A 21303-nucleotide genomic window follows, 5' to 3' on the forward strand; every position below is an offset into this window, starting at 1 on the left:
GTCTCGGTGAGTTCTACTGAGATGCTACGGTGTTATTGAAACGTGTATGAAATGTGCTGTGCTGATAAAAAGAGACTATCAACTTAGTTATCAAGTTAGACTGACTGAAATGATGTGATAACGTCCTAAACTAAACGTTAGCATTATCAACCGTTAGCTTGTTAACATTAGCCGCGCTATTACCCTCTATTACCCGCTAATACCCTCTACCCTTAGTAATTGCAGGGTGATGACTGCCTTGTTATGATGATACCCACTGACAGATGGCAACACGACATATTTACAAACACGAAACTGATTAGCTACCGTATCTGACAAGACTGTCCTGTAGTTGTTCATGTGACTGTTGTTCTAGTGTTTTAGTTTGTCTTTCTATGTGTCTAAATAATGTGTCTAGCTAGAATCTGGTCAGTCAAGGCTCAGAACATTTTGATCTTTGTGGTTTCTGGTCGGCCACTCCATTTAACGTATCGTAGTCTTTCATTGAAAAACAAGGACAATACACTTACCATCATTTGATAGAGGATGGAAGGAAAATTCTGTGACGTGGTGATTAAAGTCAATGGCATCGACTTCAACGCACACAAGAATATCCTTTGCGGCTGCAGTCCATATTTCCGGTGAGTGTCTTAACTTTGTGGGGATGTGGCCATGATGGATGGCAGGGATTCACTTGGCATGGATCCAAAGGATAATCAGAAGAAAATAGCCAGATCCTACAAGAGCTTACACATTGTTCTTTGTGGCAGCAATGATATATTCTATAAAAGATAGCATGCAACTATTGATTCATAATATTTGTGTACCCCTCTTTATATTGTCATATACTTGCAGAGGGTGTTTATTATATAGCTGTGCTGTATTGAAAAGAGTATTGAGAAAATCTGGTACAGTATATGGATGATTCCTGACCATCATATCCCTCCTCTCTAAACCCTGACCCACAGAGCTCTCTTCACAATTGTCTGGAACAACAAGCGGGTGTACAATATTCCTGGTGTGTCACCGGACATGATGCATCTCATTATTGAGTATGCCTACACACGCTCTGTGCCTGTCACTGACGAGAATGTGGAGCAGCTTCTGGTGGCTGCAGATCAGTTCTCTGTCATGGGCATTGTGCAAGCCTGCTCTGACTACCTAGAGGCCCAGCTGTGCCCGGAGAACTGCATTGGCATCTGTACGTTTGCAGACTTCTACTCCTGCTATGAGCTGAGGCGCAGGTCCTCTCTCTTCATCCTGCATCACTTTAAGGAGATGGTGCGTAGCTCCAAGGAGTTCCTAGAACTCTCGCTGTGGCAGTTTCGTGACATCATTGAGAAGGACGACCTGAATGTGAAGCAGGAAGATGTAGTGTTTGAGGCCATCCTGTGCTGGATTGGCCATTCTCCTCAAGACCGCGAAGCCCAGATCTCGGTGCTGTTGCCTAAGGTGACTGAGAGTTGGACAACACACGTAACACGTAAATGTTTGATGCATTTCATAAAGGCTGCCGACTGCATTCTGTGTCCATATCTGTCTGTGTCTGTTTGCTTAGGTACGCATGGCCTTGATGACAGCAGACTACTTCATGAACAATGTGAAGAATAATCCACTGGTGAGAGCCAATGATGACTGCAAGCCCATCATCATCAACGCACTGAAGGCCATGTTCAGCTCTGACAGCAGCAACCCTCTGACCCGCCCTCGCCTGCCCTATGCCATCTTACTGGCCATCGGTGGTTGGTGTGGTGGCAGCCCCACCAATGGCATTGAGGCGTATGATGCACGGGCTGACCGATGGGTCAATGTGACTGAGGAGAGCGCACGGGCCTACCACGGTGCTGCCTACCTCAATGGTTTTGTGTACTGCGTGGGAGGCTTTGACGACTTCAGTAGTGTGCGCAAGTTCAACCCAGTCACACACACTTGGCACCAAGTGGCACCCATGCACTCACGGCGCTGCTACGTCAGTGTGGCTGTGCTAGGTGGCTGCATCTACGCCATGGGCGGCTTTGATGGCTATGTGCGACTCAACACTGCTGAGCGCTATGAGCCTGAGACCAACCAGTGGACACTCATCTCACCCATGCATGAGCAGAGAAGTGATGCCAGTGCCACCACACTTTTTGGAAAGGTAAGTGGAATAGGTAAGACTAACTGTACCTGGAACACAACTTAATAACTATTGTACAATGAATCTATTAAAAAGCCAGGATGGATGAATTTACAAGTTGCCTTAACTCTAGGTATACATATGTGGTGGTAACAATCGGAATGAGCGGCTGTGTACAGCAGAGTGCTTCAACCCTGAGACCAACCAATGGACTCTGATCGCCCCCATGAGAAGCCGCCGCATTGGGTTGGGGGTCATCGCCTATGGGGAGCAGGTCTATGCGGTGAGACCTACATAAAAATACACAATAAATCTATGCTCAAGTTCTGATATTCTGTTATTGACCCACATTTCTCCTATCCTCTCTTAGGTGGGCGGCTTTGATGGAGCCAACTGTCTGCGACACGCAGAGTGCTACAATCCCCAGACCAACACCTGGCGCGCAGTTCCCACCATGTTGAACCCACGGAGCAACTTTGGCATCGAGGTGGTGGATGATCTTCTGTTTGTGGTGGGCGGCTTCACTGGCACAGGTACCTGCAATGTGGAGTGCTACGATGAGAAGACAGATGAGTGGCATGACGCCCATGACATGGGCATCTTCCGCAGTGGCGTTAGCTGCTGTGTGGTGCACGGACTACCCAATGTGCTCGAGTATGCTGCCCCGCGAGATACCCTGCAGAACCCCCGGGAGGAGCTCAAACTGTCCACCTCCAATAGCATCCTTACTGTCTGACACCATATCTACCCACCATTACCCCCCATCCCTACATGACCCGGTCCTGCCCACTGCAGTCCATCTGGGCAGAGACAGAAACCATCCAAATAAATCCTTCAAGTGCCCATGGAAATCACATAACATTTCTGTCTTTCTTATTGCTTCTATCAGGCCGGGTGGTACAATAATTTTTCTACAATGAACGTATAAGGGAGGCTTTAATTGAATGCTAGTTTGCAATCATGTCTTAACTTTGCTGGGCAAGCCCATGCCCATTAATGTCCATCAATACGTGTATATCTGACGTCTACATGTAAATACCCTCCAAACAAAAGACAAATGTTATCGTTTGCCTTGAAAGATGCATACACATATTGGGCTACACAACAATCATGTAGATTAGCTATCCATTTCAACCCCACATTCAAGACAGATCAGGCATCAAGGTTATATTTAAAAAGTTACTTTGTTGCCCCCTAGTGGGTATTGAATGCAATATGTCATCTGTACAGTTATGTGCTGCTGAACTATGAGTGCGGATAATGATATTGTCAATGGGACTCCATCTTGGAGGACAGTAACTATCCTGTTTATTTGTTTATATATTGTTAGATGTTGAAATGATTGTCAACCCTGTTGCAGATTACTGGACTGATCTGGCTAATCTGCCAGTGGTCGCTATTGCACCTACATCACAGAATTGACTTGGTGTGGTCAACTTCATTATCTGGCAGCGACTAGAGGCCTTTCTTTCCTGACATCTTACCATTTCAATCATGTCCTTTGAGCATTATTGCTTTATGCCCATAGTACGTCAAATCCAATTTGTATGAAAACAAAACAAGCATCTAAAAAGGTCCAGGGTCAGAGTTTCTGAACTCAAACCAAACCTAACTACCTCATCTGTATAAATTATTGATATGTATTTTGTGTGTTTCATAACAGCTGTGTTACTGTGTGTGTGTGTGCGTGCGTGCGTGCGTGTGTGTGTGTGTGTGTGTGTGCGTGTGTGTGTGTGTGTGTGTGTGTGTGTGTGTGTGTGTGTGCGCGCGTATGCATGTGTGTGCGTGTGTGTTTTGTGTGAAAAAGGGACAACATCATTGACAAAGTGATGGAGCGCTATTCTCACAGCAGGAGGAAGCAGGAGGACAATTTCAAAAAAGTTCAGGTGAAACATGAAAATAAACACACTCAAAAGCAGACCCTAAATCTAAAATGTCAAATACCACACATGATTAAAGTTCAAGGGGTCATATCCGTTTTACCTCTAAAAGAATGGGAAACAAAACCATGTTGAAGTGGAAGTGTGCTTCAAAGCAAAACTGACAATGGAAACATATTTACTTCTTTATGCTATTAGTGGAAGATGGGTCATGGTCATGTGTGATTACAACACAGTGGGTATTTCTCTCCTCAAGACTCCCTTAGTGTCCTGCCTCTGTCATCACAGTCTTGTTCTCTTTGGACTGCAAGAACTTCAATAAGATAAGTACAGCATCATGGCTCAAATACCCAATGTGACAAACTCTTATGAGCATACACTGCTGTCCTCTGGTGGTCAGAGTGGGATTGATGTAACCAGCAGGGCTCAAACTGGGGATCTCTCCGCTGGATGACCTAAGATTCTACCATTAGGACATCCATTTGGACTGGCAGGGCTACTCATCACGAGAGCTACACTGCCACTACACACTACACCATGCACACTACACACTACACCCTGCACACTGCACACAAGGGAGAGGGGACATCTGTACATCCAACAACTCAGGGAAAACACACCACTGTCCAACTGCATGTGTGTAGGCTTGATCTTAGTGGAACATCAAAACCTTTGAGTTTGAGTGTATGAAGCTTGATCTGTGTAACAATGCATCATGACATGTTGATCTATCATCTTTGAGCCTTTGGTGTTCAGTGTGATCTCCCTGAGACTAGTTTACACAGTAAATACAGTGTGCATTGAACTACAGTACATATACATTCCTATGTCTAACATTAATCTGGTTATGAATGAAGTATCTATAATCATCATCATCAATATCATCATCTTCATGGTAAATGCCCTCCAGAGACTCTTCTCTTACCCCATGGCTTCAACATCCCCAGAGAGACTAATTTTAGAGGCAGTGGTCCCCTCCTCTCTCTCCCCAGAGAGACTCATTTTAGAGCCAGGGGTCTCCTCCACTCTCTCCTCAAAGGACCTCTTGCTGTAAACCTGAACAATGAACACACGCAGCACATTAAAGGAGACCAAAGTTAAAAACTGTGAAGTGAGAAACTACAGCATAGGAAAGGGACATGAAAGTATGCTGATACTGTATATACAGTATCTCTCTCTCCTGAAGCTAACAAGGGATATTTACAATGTCTCTCTATAACCCTAAAAGTTAACTTTGATCACACAAGCCCATTTTTACATAAAAAAGACATACAGTAAACCAACTAATTGACCCTTCATAGAGGAGTGTATTCAACAGTATTCTGTCAGTCTTATAGCTCTGCTGATTGGTCAATAGTGACCTTTGTAAAGACTGTTGACTAGTCTAGACACAGTCATTATTATCTATTATTATCTAGGGCCTCATGTAGTTGAACCTACTAGATCACAGTCAGCTGGACAAAATCAAGTTGAGGCTTTCTTAACAGGCTGGTCACATACAGTTGGCTACTGTAGTATGTTAGGGCTACATCATTTTGTGAGATGATACAAAGGCACGCAAGTTTATTCAAATCATATTAAACAGTGAAAAACTATTAAAAACACCAACTTACGGTTATGATCTGTCTCCCACATCAGTGCTCAGCTCTCTGTCTTGCTCCTCACTGATACAGCTCTCCCCTGTATGAACTAGTCTGTCCACATTGTATCACCTCATTGTGTCTGTCTGTCTGTCTGTCTGTCTGTATGTATGTATGTATGTATGTATGTCAAGGACCCCAATTGAAATAAGCCAGTGGCTTTCTTGGGTTTTTATCCTGTTAGTTGACCTTGTATGTAATATGTACTTTCATGTACCTACTTCTGCAAATCTTCTAATAAAGTTTTCAATCAATCAATCAATGTATGTATGTATGTATGTATGTATGTATGTCTGAGACACATGACAGGCTGACAGCTATCACACTTAATGTGTCACCATGGGAGGGGTGGGGCAAGATATTTCTCATCCAATGAAATGATTGTGTGTGAAAACACAGGTGGTTCAAACACAGATACAACCCCCAAAAATAAATAAACGTTTGCCAGTCATAAATTCTCATTTCAACATCTTTTTAATGACGTTTTTTTCTTCTCCAAGTATTTGGTCATTTAAACATTTAAAAGAATTGAGTATACATGATCGCAACAATAAAGAACTTATAGGGATAGGAGGATGGAACTAGAATACTTTGCACATATCAGAGACCCTCTGGAGCTCTTCCTGGTTCACTGCTTCTCAGGAGGCTGTGTCTCTGGTCGTCGTGGTAACGTTGTGTGTCGTCACAGGGTGACCAGTTCTGGTCGCCGTGGTAAAGCTGCGTTGACACCAGAGTCTCCCAGACGGGGGGGGGGCGAGGTGTCTAAAGTCATGACACCTCGGAGACTTGGAACCTCAGAGTGAAAGGTAACCGAGGCTTCCCATTGGTGGATTCTGACACCCTCTGAGTCAGAAACTCGGGTATCATCTTTGTACAACGAGTTTCCAAATGAGACATTTCAAAGTGGTAATTCAGACACATGTCGTGAACGCACCACGAGTGTTCCTCCAACAGTCTGTGTCTCCTGGCAACAACTCTCTCCAGTTACAACATCCAGGAATTCTGGAAAAGGCAAAAAATAACAATCATTTCAGTCCCAAGCCAGGTACATCCTGGAGGGGGCAGGGTAGAGAGGATATTTTAGTTTTCTTGTTGTTGTTGTTGTTGTTGTTGTTTTTGCAGTAGAGTGTTCTAGAAGCAGTAAGAACAGTAAGTGGAAGTCATGCCAGTGTCACGAACAGTCCCATCATCCCTAGGGAGGGAAAGGGGGGGGGCTTCAGGGTTGCTCCCATCTCCTCCACCTCTATCAGTCCCTCCGTACATCCATCAGACGCCTGCGATGGAGGTCAGTTTGTCTGTCTGTGCGTCTGTGTGTCTGTCTGTCTGTCTCTCTAGGTCTGTCTGTCTGTCTGTCAGTCTGCCTGTTTGTCTGTCTGTCTCTCTGTGTGTGTGTGTGTGTGTGTGTGTGTGTCTGTCTGTCTGTCTGCCTGTGTGTCTGTCTCGCTACCTATATGTCTGCCTGTCAGTCTGTCTGTCTGTCTGTCTGCCTGACTCTGTCTGTCAGTCTGTCTGTCTGTCTCTCTCTGTCTGTCTGTATGCGTGTCTCTCTGTCAGTCTGTCTGTCTGTCTGTCTCTCTCTGTCCGTCTGTTTGTCTCTCTGCCTGTGTCTGCCTATCTGTCTGTCTGTCTGTCTGTCTGTCTGTCTGTCTGTCTGTCAGACGCTAGTGATGGAGGCCAGGGTCGGGGGCTTGGTCAGCTTGTCCTTCTGCGCGGAAGCAGGGGGTTGTGGGATAGCGCGGAAGTTGAAGGGCGGGCCGACGCTGGTCAGGTGACCGGGGATCATGTGACGGGGGCTCAGGACTGCAGAGTTCTGACGTCTGTTATTCTCCGTCATGATGCTGGAGGTGTTGGAGGCAAGGCTCTCACGAGTCCTGGAGGAGGGGGAGGGGTTGGAGGGAGGAGGGTGAGAGGAGGGGAGGGAGGAGGGGAGGGGTGGGAGGGAGGAGGGTGAGAGGAGGGGAGGGAGGAGGGGAGGGGTGGGAGAAGGGGAGGGTGGGAGGAGAGGGTGGAGGAGAGGGGTGGGTGGAGGAGAGGGGTTGGTGGGAGAGGTAGGAGGGGAGGAGAGGGTTCAAACTGTTAACTTTTAAAAAGCAGTTAGTCTGCCTTTAAGAACAGTTTTTTTTGTAAATAACAATACGTGTACAATACACAATGTCAACTTATCTTCTCTTACCTAATGCAGACATTTTAATTTTTTCAGTAATGGTTAAGCACATCCATATCGGATGATGACATAATGGTTACCATATTTTCAGGGCTGACAGAAAGGGTAGAGGGGGGCAGGGGGGTAATATCAACACAGCTAATATCAAAAAAGAGATGACAATTTTTGACAAATGTACTCTGTGGGACTGTAAATGTAAATGTACTCTGACATTATACTAACAGACACCATCAGTACACAGCCAGTGAACATGATTTATATCTAAGTGACCCAGAAAGAGTATCCTCCATTTCTGAGCCTGACTTGGCTCTTGGTGACTCCTCAAATGTTTCTAACTCTGTCACAGATGAACATGCTCCATATAGGCTTCCGGTTGAGACACGGACAAGATGGCAGCATAAAGAAGGCTCTCCCGTTCAATTACGTTCTTAAAGTCCCTCAAAACGCCCTAGCGCCCTCTATTGGCCAGCCGATATCTATCAATATCTACCGCCACTGGAAGCAGGTTGAGGCAGAGAACGGAGTAACACGTGTAAGTAAAATATATGTGTGTGGTTACTATCGGTAAATCTAGTATAGCTTTCTAAAATATTCAGTAAAGGAAATATCTTCCCCAACTAGATCCACCGAACCTTGAAAGACCTGTAGCCCCTGAAGTTACACGTCTGCTGCTATTTGCCGAAGGCAACGTCTCGGTGAGTTCTACTGAGATGCTACGGTGTTATTGAAACGTGTATGAAACGTGCTGTGCTGATAAAAAGAGACTATCAACTTAGTTATCAAGTTAGACTGACTGAAATGATGTGATAACGTCCTAAACGTTAGCATTATCAACCGTTAGCTTGTTAACATTAGCCACGCTATTACCCTCTACCCTTAGTAATTGCAGGGTGATGACTGCCTTGTTATGATGATACCCACTGACAGATGGCAACACGACATATTTACAAACACGAAACTGATTAGCTACCGTATCTGACAAGACTGTCCTGTAGTTGTTCATGTGACTGTTGTTCTAGTGTTTTAGTTTGTCTTTCTATGTGTCTAAATAATGTGTCTAGCTAGAATCTGGCTAGCTAACATTAGTGTAAGACAGTCAAGGCTCAGAACATTTTGATCTTTGTGGTTTCTGGTCGGCCACTCCATTTAACGTATTGTAGTCCTTCATTGAAAAACAAGGACACTACACTTACCATCATTTGATAGAGGATGGAAGGAAAATTCTGTGACGTGGTGATTAAAGTCAATGGCATCGACTTCAACGCACACAAGAATATCCTTTGCGGCTGCAGTCCTTATTTCCGGTGAGTGTCTTAACTTTGTGGGGATGTGGCCATGATGGATGGCAGGGATTCACTTGGCATGGATCCAAAGGATAATCAGAAGAAAATAGCCAGATCCTACAAGAGCTTACACATTGTTCTTTGTGGCAGCAATGATACATTCTATAAAAGATAGCATGCAACTATTGATTCATAATATTTGTGTACCCCTCTTTATATTGTCATATACTTGCAGAGGGTGTTTATTATATTGCTGTGCTGTATTGAAAAGAGTATTGAGAAAATCTGGTACAGTATATGGATGATTCCTGACCATCATATCCCTCCTCTCTAAACCCTGACCCACAGAGCTCTCTTCACAATTGTCTGGAACAACATAGAAAAGCGGGTGTACAATATTCCTGGTGTGTCACCGGACATGATGCGTCTCATTATTGAGTATGCCTACACACGCTCTGTGCCTGTCACTGACGAGAATGTGGAGCAGCTTCTGGTGGCTGCAGATCAGTTCTCTGTCATGGGCATTGTGCAAGCCTGCTCTGACTACCTAGAGGCCCAGCTGTGCCCGGAGAACTGCATTGGCATCTGTACGTTTGCAGACTTCTACTCCTGCTATGAGCTGAGGCGCAGGTCCTCTCTCTTCATCCTGCATCACTTTAAGGAGATGGTGCGTAGCTCCAAGGAGTTCCTAGAACTCTCGCTGTGGCAGTTTCGTGACATCATTGAGAAGGACGACCTGAATGTGAAGCAGGAAGATGTAGTGTTTGAGGCCATCCTGTGCTGGATTGGCCATTCTCCTCAAGACCGCGAAGCCCAGATCTCGGTGCTGTTGCCTAAGGTGACTGAGAGTTGGACAACACACGTAACACGTAAATGTTTGATGCGTTTCATAAAGGCTGCCGACTGCATTCTGTGTCCATATCTGTCTGTGTCTGTTTGCTTAGGTACGCATGGCCTTGATGACAGCAGACTACTTCATGAACAATGTGAAGAATAATCCACTGGTGAGAGCCAATGATGACTGCAAGCCCATCATCATCAACGCACTGAAGGCCATGTTCAGCTCTGACAGCAGCAACCCTCTGACCCGCCCTCGCCTGCCCTATGCCATCTTACTGGCCATCGGTGGTTGGTGTGGTGGCAGCCTCACCAATGGCATTGAGGCGTATGATGCACGGGCTGACCGATGGGTCAATGTGACTCGAGAGGAGGAGAGCGCACGGGCCTTTCACGGTGCTGCCTACCTCAATGGTTTTGTGTACTGCGTGGGAGGCTTTTACGACGTTGACTACTTCAGTAGTGTGCGCAAGTTCAACCCAGTCACACACACTTGGCACCAAGTGGCACCCATGCACTCACGGCGCTGCTGGGTCAGTGTGGCTGTGCTGGGTGGCTGCATCTACGCCATGGGCGGCTTTGATGGCTATGTGCGACTCAACACTGCTGAGCGCTATGAGCCTGAGACCAACCAGTGGACACTCATCTCACCCATGCATGAGCAGAGAAGTGATGCCAGTGCCACCACACTTTTTGGAAAGGTAAGTGGAATAGGTAAGACTAACTGTACCTGGAACACAACTTGATAACTATTGTACAATGAATCTATTAAAAAGCCAGGATGGATGAATTTACAAGTTGCCTTAACTCTAGGTATACATATGTGGTGGTTCCAATGGGAATGAGCGGCTGTGTACAGCAGAGTGCTTCAACCCTGAGACCAACCAATGGACTCTGATCGCCCCCATGAGAAGACGACGTTGTGGGTTGGGGGTCATCGCCTATGGGGAGCAGGTCTATGCGGTGAGACCTACATAAAAATACACAATAAATCTATGCTCAAGTTCTGATATTCTGTTATTGACCCATATTTCTCCTATCCTCTCTTAGGTGGGCGACTTTGATGGAGCCAACTGTCTGCGACACGCAGAGTGCTACAATCCCCAGACCAACACCTGGCGCGCAGTTCCCACCATGTTAAACCCACGGAGCAACTTTGGCATCGAGGTGGTGGATGATCTTCTGTTTGTGGTGGGCGGTTCACTGTGGTTCACTGGCACAGATACCTGCAATGTGGAGTGCTACGATGAGAAGACAGATGAGTGGCATGACGCCCATGACATGGGCATCCTCCGCAGTGGCGTTAGCTGCTGTGTGGTGCACGGACTACCCAATGTGCTCGAGTATGCTGCCCCGCGAGATACCCTGCAGAACCCCCGGGAGGAGCTCAAACTGTCCACCTCCAATAGCATCCTTACTGTCTGACACCATATCTACCCACCATTACCCCCCATCCCTACATGACCCGGTCCTGCCCACTGCAGTCCATCTGGGCAGAGACAGAAACCATCCAAATAAATCCTTCAAGTGCCCATGGAAATCACATAACATTTCTGTCTTTCTTATTGCTTCTATCAGGCCGGGTGGTACAATAATTTTTCTACAATGAACGTATAAGGGAGGCTTTAATTGAATGCTAGTTTGCAATCATGTCTTAACTTTGCTGGGCAAGCCCATGCCCATTAATGTCCATCAATACGTGTATATCTGACGTCTACATGTAAATACCCTCCAAACAAAAGACGAATGTTATCGTTTGCCTTGAAAGATGCATACACATATTGGGCTACACAACAATCATGTAGATTAGCTATCCATTTCAACCCCACATTCAAGACAGATCAGGCATCAAGGTTATATTTAAAAAGTTACTTTGTTGCCCCCTAGTGGGTATTGAATGCAATATGTCATCTGTACAGTTATGTGCTGCTGAACTATGAGTGCGGATAATGATATTGTCAATGGGACTCCATCTTGGAGGACAGTAACTATCCTGTTTATTTGTTTATATATTGTTAGATGTTGAAATGATTGTCAACCCTGTTGCAGATTACTGGACTGATCTGGCTAATCTGCCAGTGGTCGCTATTGCACCTACATCACAGAATTGACTTGGTGTGGTCAACTTCATTATCTGGCAGCGACTAGAGGCCTTTCTTTCCTGACATCTTACCATTTCAATCATGTCCTTTGAGCATTATTGCTTTATGCCCATAGTACGTCAAATCCAATTTGTATGAAAACAAAACAAGCATCTAAAAAGGTCCAGGGTCAGAGTTTCTGAACTCAAACCAAACCTAACTACCTCATCTGTATAAATTATTGATATGTATTTTGTGTGTTTCATAACAGCTGTGTTACTGTGTGTGTGTGTGCGTGCGTGCGTGTGTGTGTGTGTGTGTGTGTGTGTGTGTGTGTGTGTGTGTGTGTGTGTGCGCGCGTATGCATGTGTGTGCGTGTGTGTTTTGTGTGGAAAAGGGACAACATCATTGACAAAGTGATGGAGCGCTATTCTCACAGCAGGAGGAAGCAGGAGGACAATTTCAAAAAGTTCAGGTGAAACATGAAAATAAACACACTCAAAAGCAGACCCTAAATCTAAAATGTCAAATACCACACATGATTAAAGTTCAAGGGGTCATATCCGTTTTACCTCTAAAAGAATGGGAAACAAAACCATGTTGAAGTGGAAGTGTGCTTCAAAGCAAAACTGACAATGGAAACATATTTACTTCTTTATGCTATTAGTGGAAGATGGGTCATGGTCATGTGTGATTACAACACAGTGGGTATTTCTCTCCTCAAGACTCCCTTAGTTTCCTGCCTCTGTCATCACAGTCTTGTTCTCTTTGGACTGCAAGAACTTCAATAAGATAAGTACAGCATCATGGCTCAAATACCCAATGTGACAAACTCTTATGAGCATACACTGCTGCCCTCTGGTGGTCAGAGTGGGATTGATGTAACCAGCAGGGCTCAAACTGGGGATCTCTCCCCTGGATGACCTAAGATTCTACCATTAGGACATCCATTTGGACTGGCAGGGCTACTCATCACGAGAGCTACACTGCCACTACACACTACACCATGCACACTACACACTACACCCTGCACACTGCACACAAGGGAGAGGGGACATCTGTACATCCAACAACTCAGGGAAAACACACCACTGTCCAACTGCATGTGTGTAGGCTTGATCTTAGTGGAACATCAAAACCTTTGAGTTTGAGTGTATGAAGCTTGATCTGTGTAACAATGCATCATGACATGTTGATCTATCATCTTTGAGCCTTTGGTGTTCAGTGTGATCTCCCTGAGACTAGTTTACACAGTAAATACAGTGTGCATTGAACTACAGTACATCTACATTCCTATGTCTAACATTAATCTGGTTATGAATGAAGTATCTATAATCATCATCATCAATATCATCATCTTCATGGTAAATGCCCTCCAGAGACTCTTCTCTTACCCCATGGCTTCAACATCCCCAGAGAGACTAATTTTAGAGGCAGTGGTCCCCTCCTCTCTCTCCCCAGAGAGACTCATTTTAGAGCCAGGGGTCTTGATTGATTGATTGATTGATTGAAAACCTTTATTGTCCCCAATGGGGAAATTTTGTTGTCAAACAGCTCAGTTAGGGCAGAAAACTCTCTCCTCAAAGGACCTCTCTCCTCAAAGGACCTCTTGCTGTAAACCTGAACAATGAACACACGCAGCACATTAAAGGAGACCAAAGTTAAAAACTGTGAAGTGAGAAACTACAGCATAGGAAAGGGACATGAAAGTATGCTGATACTGTATATACAGTATCTCTCTCTCCTGAAGCTAACAAGGGATATTTACAATGTCTCTCTATAACCCTAAAAGTTAACTTTGATCACACAAGCCCATTTTTACATAAAAAAGACATACAGTAAACCAACTAATTGACCCTTCATAGAGGAGTGTATTCAACAGTCTTCTGTCAGTCTTATAGCTCTGCTGATTGGTCAATAGTGACCTTTGTAAAGACTGTTGACTAGTCTAGACACAGTCATTATTATCTATTATTATCTAGGGCCTCATGTAGTTGAACCTACTAGATCACAGTCAGCTGGACAAAATCAGGTTGAGGCTTTCTTAACAGGCTGGTCACATACAGTTGGCTACTGTAGTATGTTAGGGCTACATCATTTTGTGAGATGATACAAAGGCACGCAAGTTTATTCAAATCATATTAAACAGTGAAAAACTATGAAAAACACCAACTTACGGTTATGATCTGTCTCCCACATCAGTGCTCAGCTCTCTGTCTTGCTCCTCACTGATACAGCTCTCCCCTGTATGAACTAGTCTGTCCACATTGTATCACCTCATTGTGTCTGTCTGTCTGTATGTATGTATGTATGTATGTATGTATGTATGTATGTATGTATGTATGTCAGGGTTTCCGTTAACCGGTAATTACCGGTCTTTGTCCGATAAAATCTGTTGAAGTCCGACATATTTAAACCTCTTCGGTCATATTGTCCGGTGAAAATAACCGCTAAACGCAGTAGCCCATTCGGCGGTAACCCGCCCCATCTGGCAACCCTGTCTCTCAACGGCGCGAGTACCGTAGTTTAGTCAGTTACCGTAATTTAGTTTGATCTAGTCTAAATAAAACCACTGCAGTGACCGGAGTCAAGGTTATTGTTCTGCGTGTTTTGGATGTGCTAGACTAGTGAATGACCACCGAGGGCCGTGAGATGCGGCTAGTAAAGGACGCTAGCGGCCATCTCAACCCCGTTCATTGATTGAGCCTGCCGTGCCCGTTCCAGCCCTGAGTCGGGAGAAGTACTACAGGAGTAGTGCGCTACTATCGACAACCTGGGCTACTGGTACCATTAGATTAGGATTGATTAGATTAGGTTGACAATACCACACTACATTTGAGTTTAGGGATATCAATGTTATATATTTGTGTATGTTTTAACTTTATGTATTAAATGTTATAATTGTTTCACATTTGAGACTTGTCTTCCCCCACTCAGTTATTCAGTCGGTGTCCATCATTTTAGTCTATCTATAGATTCTATAGTGTTAGAGTTTAATTTGTGCCACTAAGGTGAAATAGTCCACGGGTGTGTATCCCCCCCGATACATCCTCCCCATTCTCATACTCCCGAGTCCGAGAAAGTATGATTTGACAGGCAGCTAGACTTAATGCCTTCCCAATCAGGGAGACGTGGTTATAGAAATTACGTTGTTTTATTGATAAAAAGGGTAAAACTGGAAAGAGAATATAAAAAACTTACATTACTGTCGTGAAACTATTTAACACACTTCAGTTAACGTAATGTCCGTTCATTGATCGATCGATGCAGTCCGTTCAAATAGCCATCAAAAGCTAAACTATAGGCATACTTAAAATTACCAATTACATACTCAAATCCCATTAATGCAATTGAAATAAACATCTTAAAGTAGCCTACAGTCGTAATTCAAAGTAGCAAAGGTGACTAGGCTGCCCAGTGTGGCGCGCGTGCAGCCCTGGACATATTATGCCATAGTAGCGCATGCGAATCATGAAAGCCTATATTATTATATAGTTCGCGATCTAATCGTATCGGATGAGAAATGGACATTAAATGGCCTATATAGGCTACACAACAGCTAATCACCGCGACAAACACCTATATTATATTCTAATATGATGACCGGAATTTTTCCCGTTTGTCCGACAAATTGAAATCTTCCCGGACACGTTGACCGGCACCAAATTTTTCTAACGGAAACCCTGATGTATGTATGTATGACATACATACATACATACATACATACATACATACATACATACATACATACAGACAGACAGACACAATGAGGTGATACAATGTGGACAGACTAGTTCATACAGGGGAGAGCTGTATCAGTGAGGAGCAAGACAGAGAGCTGAGCACTGATGTGGGAGACAGATCATAACCGTAAGTTGGTGTTTTTCATAGTTTTTCACTGTTTAATATGATTTGAATAAACTTGCGTGCCTTTGTATCATCTCACAAAATGATGTAGCCCTAACATACTACAGTAGCCAACTGTATGTGACCAGCCTGTTAAGAAAGCCTCAACCTGATTTTGTCCAGCTGACTGTGATCTAGTAGGTTCAACTACATGAGGCCCTAGATAATAATAGATAATAATGACTGTGTCTAGACTAGTCAACAGTCTTTACAAAGGTCACTATTGACCAATCAGCAGAGCTATAAGACTGACAGAAGACTGTTGAATACACTCCTCTATGAAGGGTCAATTAGTTGGTTTACTGTATGTCTTTTTTATGTAAAAATGGGCTTGTGTGATCAAAGTTAACTTTTAGGGTTATAGAGAGACATTGTAAATATCCCTTGTTAGCTTCAGGAGAGAGAGATACTGTATATACAGTATCAGCATACTTTCATGTCCCTTTCCTATGCTGTAGTTTCTCACTTCACAGTTTTTAACTTTGGTCTCCTTTAATGTGCTGCGTGTGTTCATTGTTCAGGTTTACAGCAAGAGGTCCTTTGAGGAGAGAGTGGAGGAGACCCCTGGCTCTAAAATGAGTCTCTCTGGGGAGAGAGAGGAGGGGACCACTGCCTCTAAAATTAGTCTCTCTGGGGATGTTGAAGCCATGGGGTAAGAGAAGAGTCTCTGGAGGGCATTTACCATGAAGATGATGATATTGATGATGATGATTATAGATACTTCATTCATAACCAGATTAATGTTAGACATAGGAATGTAGATGTACTGTAGTTCAATGCACACTGTATTTACTGTGTAAACTAGTCTCAGGGAGATCACACTGAACACCAAAGGCTCAAAGATGATAGATCAACATGTCATGATGCATTGTTACACAGATCAAGCTTCATACACTCAAACTCAAAGGTTTTGATGTTCCACTAAGATCAAGCCTACACACATGCAGTTGGACAGTGGTGTGTTTTCCCTGAGTTGTTGGATGTACAGATGTCCCCTCTCCCTTGTGTGCAGTGTGCAGGGTGTAGTGTGTAGTGTGCATGGTGTAGTGTGTAGTGGCAGTGTAGCTCTCGTGATGAGTAGCCCTGCCAGTCCAAATGGATGTCCTAATGGTAGAATCTTAGGTCATCCAGGGGAGAGATCCCCAGTTTGAGCCCTGCTGGTTACATCAATCCCACTCTGACCACCAGAGGGCAGCAGTGTATGCTCATAAGAGTTTGTCACATTGGGTATTTGAGCCATGATGCTGTACTTATCTTATTGAAGTTCTTGCAGTCCAAAGAGAACAAGACTGTGATGACAGAGGCAGGAAACTAAGGGAGTCTTGAGGAGAGAAATACCCACTGTGTTGTAATCACACATGACCATGACCCATCTTCCACTAATAGCATAAAGAAGTAAATATGTTTCCATTGTCAGTTTTGCTTTGAAGCACACTTCCACTTCAACATGGTTTTGTTTCCCATTCTTTTAGAGGTAAAACGGATATGACCCCTTGAACTTTAATCATGTGTGGTATTTGACATTTTAGATTTAGGGTCTGCTTTTGAGTGTGTTTATTTTCATGTTTCACCTGAACTTTTTGAAATTGTCCTCCTGCTTCCTCCTGCTGTGAGAATAGCGCTCCATCACTTTGTCAATGATGTTGTTGCTTTTCCACACAAAACACACACGCACACACATGCATACGCGCGCACACACACACACACACACACACACACACACACACACACACACACACACACACACACACGCACGCACGCACACACACACACAGTAACACAGCTGTTATGAAACACACAAAATACATATCAATAATTTATACAGATGAGGTAGTTAGGTTTGGTTTGAGTTCAGAAACTCTGACCCTGGACCTTTTTAGATGCTTGTTTTGTTTTCATACAAATTGGATTTGACGTACTATGGGCATAAAGCAATAATGCTCAAAGGACATGATTGAAATGGTAAGATGTCAGGAAAGAAAGGCCTCTAGTCGCTGCCAGATAATGAAGTTGACCACACCAAGTCAATTCTGTGATGTAGGTGCAATAGCGACCACTGGCAGATTAGCCAGATCAGTCCAGTAATCTGCAACAGGGTTGACAATCATTTCAACATCTAACAATATATAAACAAATAAACAGGATAGTTACTGTCCTCCAAGATGGAGTCCCATTGACAATATCATTATCCGCACTCATAGTTCAGCAGCACATAACTGTACAGATGACATATTGCATTCAATACCCACTAGGGGGCAACAAAGTAACTTTTTAAATATAACCTTGATGCCTGATCTGTCTTGAATGTGGGGTTGAAATGGATAGCTAATCTACATGATTGTTGTGTAGCCCAATATGTGTATGCATCTTTCAAGGCAAACGATAACATTCGTCTTTTGTTTGGAGGGTATTTACATGTAGACGTCAGATATACACGTATTGATGGACATTAATGGGCATGGGCTTGCCCAGCAAAGTTAAGACATGATTGCAAACTAGCATTCAATTAAAGCCTCCCTTATACGTTCATTGTAGAAAAATTATTGTACCACCCGGCCTGATAGAAGCAATAAGAAAGACAGAAATGTTATGTGATTTCCATGGGCACTTGAAGGATTTATTTGGATGGTTTCTGTCTCTGCCCAGATGGACTGCAGTGGGCAGGACCGGGTCATGTAGGGATGGGGGGTAATGGTGGGTAGATATGGTGTCAGACAGTAAGGATGCTATTGGAGGTGGACAGTTTGAGCTCCTCCCGGGGGTTCTGCAGGGTATCTCGCGGGGCAGCATACTCGAGCACATTGGGTAGTCCGTGCACCACACAGCAGCTAACGCCACTGCGGAGGATGCCCATGTCATGGGCGTCATGCCACTCATCTGTCTTCTCATCGTAGCACTCCACATTGCAGGTATCTGTGCCAGTGAACCACAGTGAACCGCCCACCACAAACAGAAGATCATCCACCACCTCGATGCCAAAGTTGCTCCGTGGGTTTAACATGGTGGGAACTGCGCGCCAGGTGTTGGTCTGGGGATTGTAGCACTCTGCGTGTCGCAGACAGTTGGCTCCATCAAAGTCGCCCACCTAAGAGAGGATAGGAGAAATATGGGTCAATAACAGAATATCAGAACTTGAGCATAGATTTATTGTGTATTTTTATGTAGGTCTCACCGCATAGACCTGCTCCCCATAGGCGATGACCCCCAACCCACAACGTCGTCTTCTCATGGGGGCGATCAGAGTCCATTGGTTGGTCTCAGGGTTGAAGCACTCTGCTGTACACAGCCGCTCATTCCCATTGGAACCACCACATATGTATACCTAGAGTTAAGGCAACTTGTAAATTCATCCATCCTGGCTTTTTAATAGATTCATTGTACAATAGTTATCAAGTTGTGTTCCAGGTACAGTTAGTCTTACCTATTCCACTTACCTTTCCAAAAAGTGTGGTGGCACTGGCATCACTTCTCTGCTCATGCATGGGTGAGATGAGTGTCCACTGGTTGGTCTCAGGCTCATAGCGCTCAGCAGTGTTGAGTCGCACATAGCCATCAAAGCCGCCCATGGCGTAGATGCAGCCACCCAGCACAGCCACACTGACCCAGCAGCGCCGTGAGTGCATGGGTGCCACTTGGTGCCAAGTGTGTGTGACTGGGTTGAACTTGCGCACACTACTGAAGTAGTCAACGTCGTAAAAGCCTCCCACGCAGTACACAAAACCATTGAGGTAGGCAGCACCGTGAAAGGCCCGTGCGCTCTCCTCCTCTCGAGTCACATTGACCCATCGGTCAGCCCGTGCATCATACGCCTCAATGCCATTGGTGAGGCTGCCACCACACCAACCACCGATGGCCAGTAAGATGGCATAGGGCAGGCGAGGGCGGGTCAGAGGGTTGCTGCTGTCAGAGCTGAACATGGCCTTCAGTGCGTTGATGATGATGGGCTTGCAGTCATCATTGGCTCTCACCAGTGGATTATTCTTCACATTGTTCATGAAGTAGTCTGCTGTCATCAAGGCCATGCGTACCTAAGCAAACAGACACAGACAGATATGGACACAGAATGCAGTCGGCAGCCTTTATGAAATGCATCAAACATTTACGTGTTACGTGTGTTGTCCAACTTTCAGTCACCTTAGGCAACAGCACCGAGATCTGGGCTTCGCGGTCTTGAGGAGAATGGCCAATCCAGCACAGGATGGCCTCAAACACTACATCTTCCTGCTTCACATTCAGGTCGTCCTTCTCAATGATGTCACGAAACTGCCACAGCGAGAGTTCTAGGAACTCCTCGGAGCTACGCATCATCTCCTTAAAGTGATGCAGGATGAAGAGAGAGGACCTGCGCCTCAGCTCATAGCAGGAGTAGAAGTCTGCAAACGTACAGATGCCAATGCAGTTCTCCGGGCACAGCTGGGCCTCTAGGTAGTCAGAGCAGGCTTGCACAATGCCCATGACAGAGAACTGATCTGCAGCCACCAGAAGCTGCTCCACATTCTCGTCAGTGACAGGCACAGAGCGTGTGTAGGCATACTCAATAATGAGACGCATCATGTCCGGTGACACACCAGGAATATTGTACACCCGCTTGTTGTTCCAGACAATTGTGAAGAGAGCTCTGTGGGTCAGGGTTTAGAGAGGAGGGATATGATGGTCAGGAATCATCCATATACTGTACCAGATTTTCTCAATACTCTTTTCAATACAGCACAGCTATATAATAAACACCCTCTGCAAGTATATGACAATATAAAGAGGGGTACACAAATATTATGAATCAATAGTTGCATGCTATCTTTTATAGAATGTATCATTGCTGCCACAAAGAACAATGTGTAAGCTCTTGTAGGATCTGGCTATTTTCTTCTGATTATCCTTTGGATCCATGCCAAGTGAATCCCTGCCATCCATCATGGCCACATCCCCACAAAGTTAAGACACTCACCGGAAATATGGACTGCAGCCGCAAAGGATATTCTTGTGTGCGTTGAAGTCGATGCCATTGACTTTAATCACCACGTCACAGAATTTTCCTTCCATCCTCTATCAAATGATGGTAAGTGTAGTGTCCTTGTTTTTCAATGAAGGACTACAATACGTTAAATGGAGTGGCCGACCAGAAACCACAAAGATCAAAATGTTCTGAGCCTTGACTGTCTTACACTAATGTTAGCTAGCCAGATTCTAGCTAGACACATTATTTAGACACATAGAAAGACAAACTAAAACACTAGAACAACAGTCACATGAACAACTACAGGACAGTCTTGTCAGATACGGTAGCTAATCAGTTTCGTGTTTGTAAATATGTCGTGTTGCCATCTGTCAGTGGGTATCATCATAACAAGGCAGTCATCACCCTGCAATTACTAAGGGTAGAGGGTAATAGCTGGTAATAGCGCGGCTAATGTTAACAA

The 21303-nt window shown here is 44.6% G+C and overlaps 3 protein-coding genes across 3 annotated transcripts in view; 2 read left to right on the plus strand and 1 right to left on the minus strand.

Annotated features, from left to right (window-relative positions):
* Nucleotides 1-20926, minus strand: part of LOC308160752 (kelch-like protein 10) — a gene marked incomplete at both ends in the record, with an annotated part of 125048 nt that extends 104122 nt beyond the window's left edge. The window contains 4 exons of the mRNA XM_080534694.1: nt 19059-19208; nt 19321-19914; nt 20021-20504; nt 20832-20926. Coding sequence (XP_080390820.1) covers nt 19059-19208; nt 19321-19914; nt 20021-20504; nt 20832-20926 — 1323 coding nt within the window. The remainder of the gene's footprint in view (nt 1-19058; nt 19209-19320; nt 19915-20020; nt 20505-20831) is intronic.
* On the plus strand, nt 1012-2831 carry LOC308159644 (kelch-like protein 10; the record flags this gene model as incomplete). The annotated part of the gene is made up of 4 exons (XM_080533460.1): nt 1012-1431; nt 1538-2116; nt 2229-2378; nt 2466-2831. 4 exons carry the CDS (start codon nt 1012-1014, stop codon nt 2829-2831), a joined length of 1515 nt encoding a protein of 504 aa, XP_080389586.1.
* On the plus strand, nt 9481-11324 carry LOC308159645 (kelch-like protein 10; the record flags this gene model as incomplete). Its single annotated transcript, XM_080533461.1, has 4 exons — nt 9481-9900; nt 10007-10600; nt 10713-10862; nt 10950-11324. The coding sequence occupies 4 exons, from the start codon at nt 9481-9483 to the stop codon at nt 11322-11324; spliced, it is 1539 nt and encodes a 512-aa protein (XP_080389587.1).
* Nucleotides 20927-21303: the final 377 nt, after the last annotated feature.

This window comes from Nansenia antarctica (genome assembly GCF_963989245.1).
Source record: "Nansenia antarctica genome assembly, chromosome: 6".
Classification (NCBI taxonomy): Eukaryota; Metazoa; Chordata; class Actinopteri; order Argentiniformes; family Microstomatidae; genus Nansenia; species Nansenia antarctica.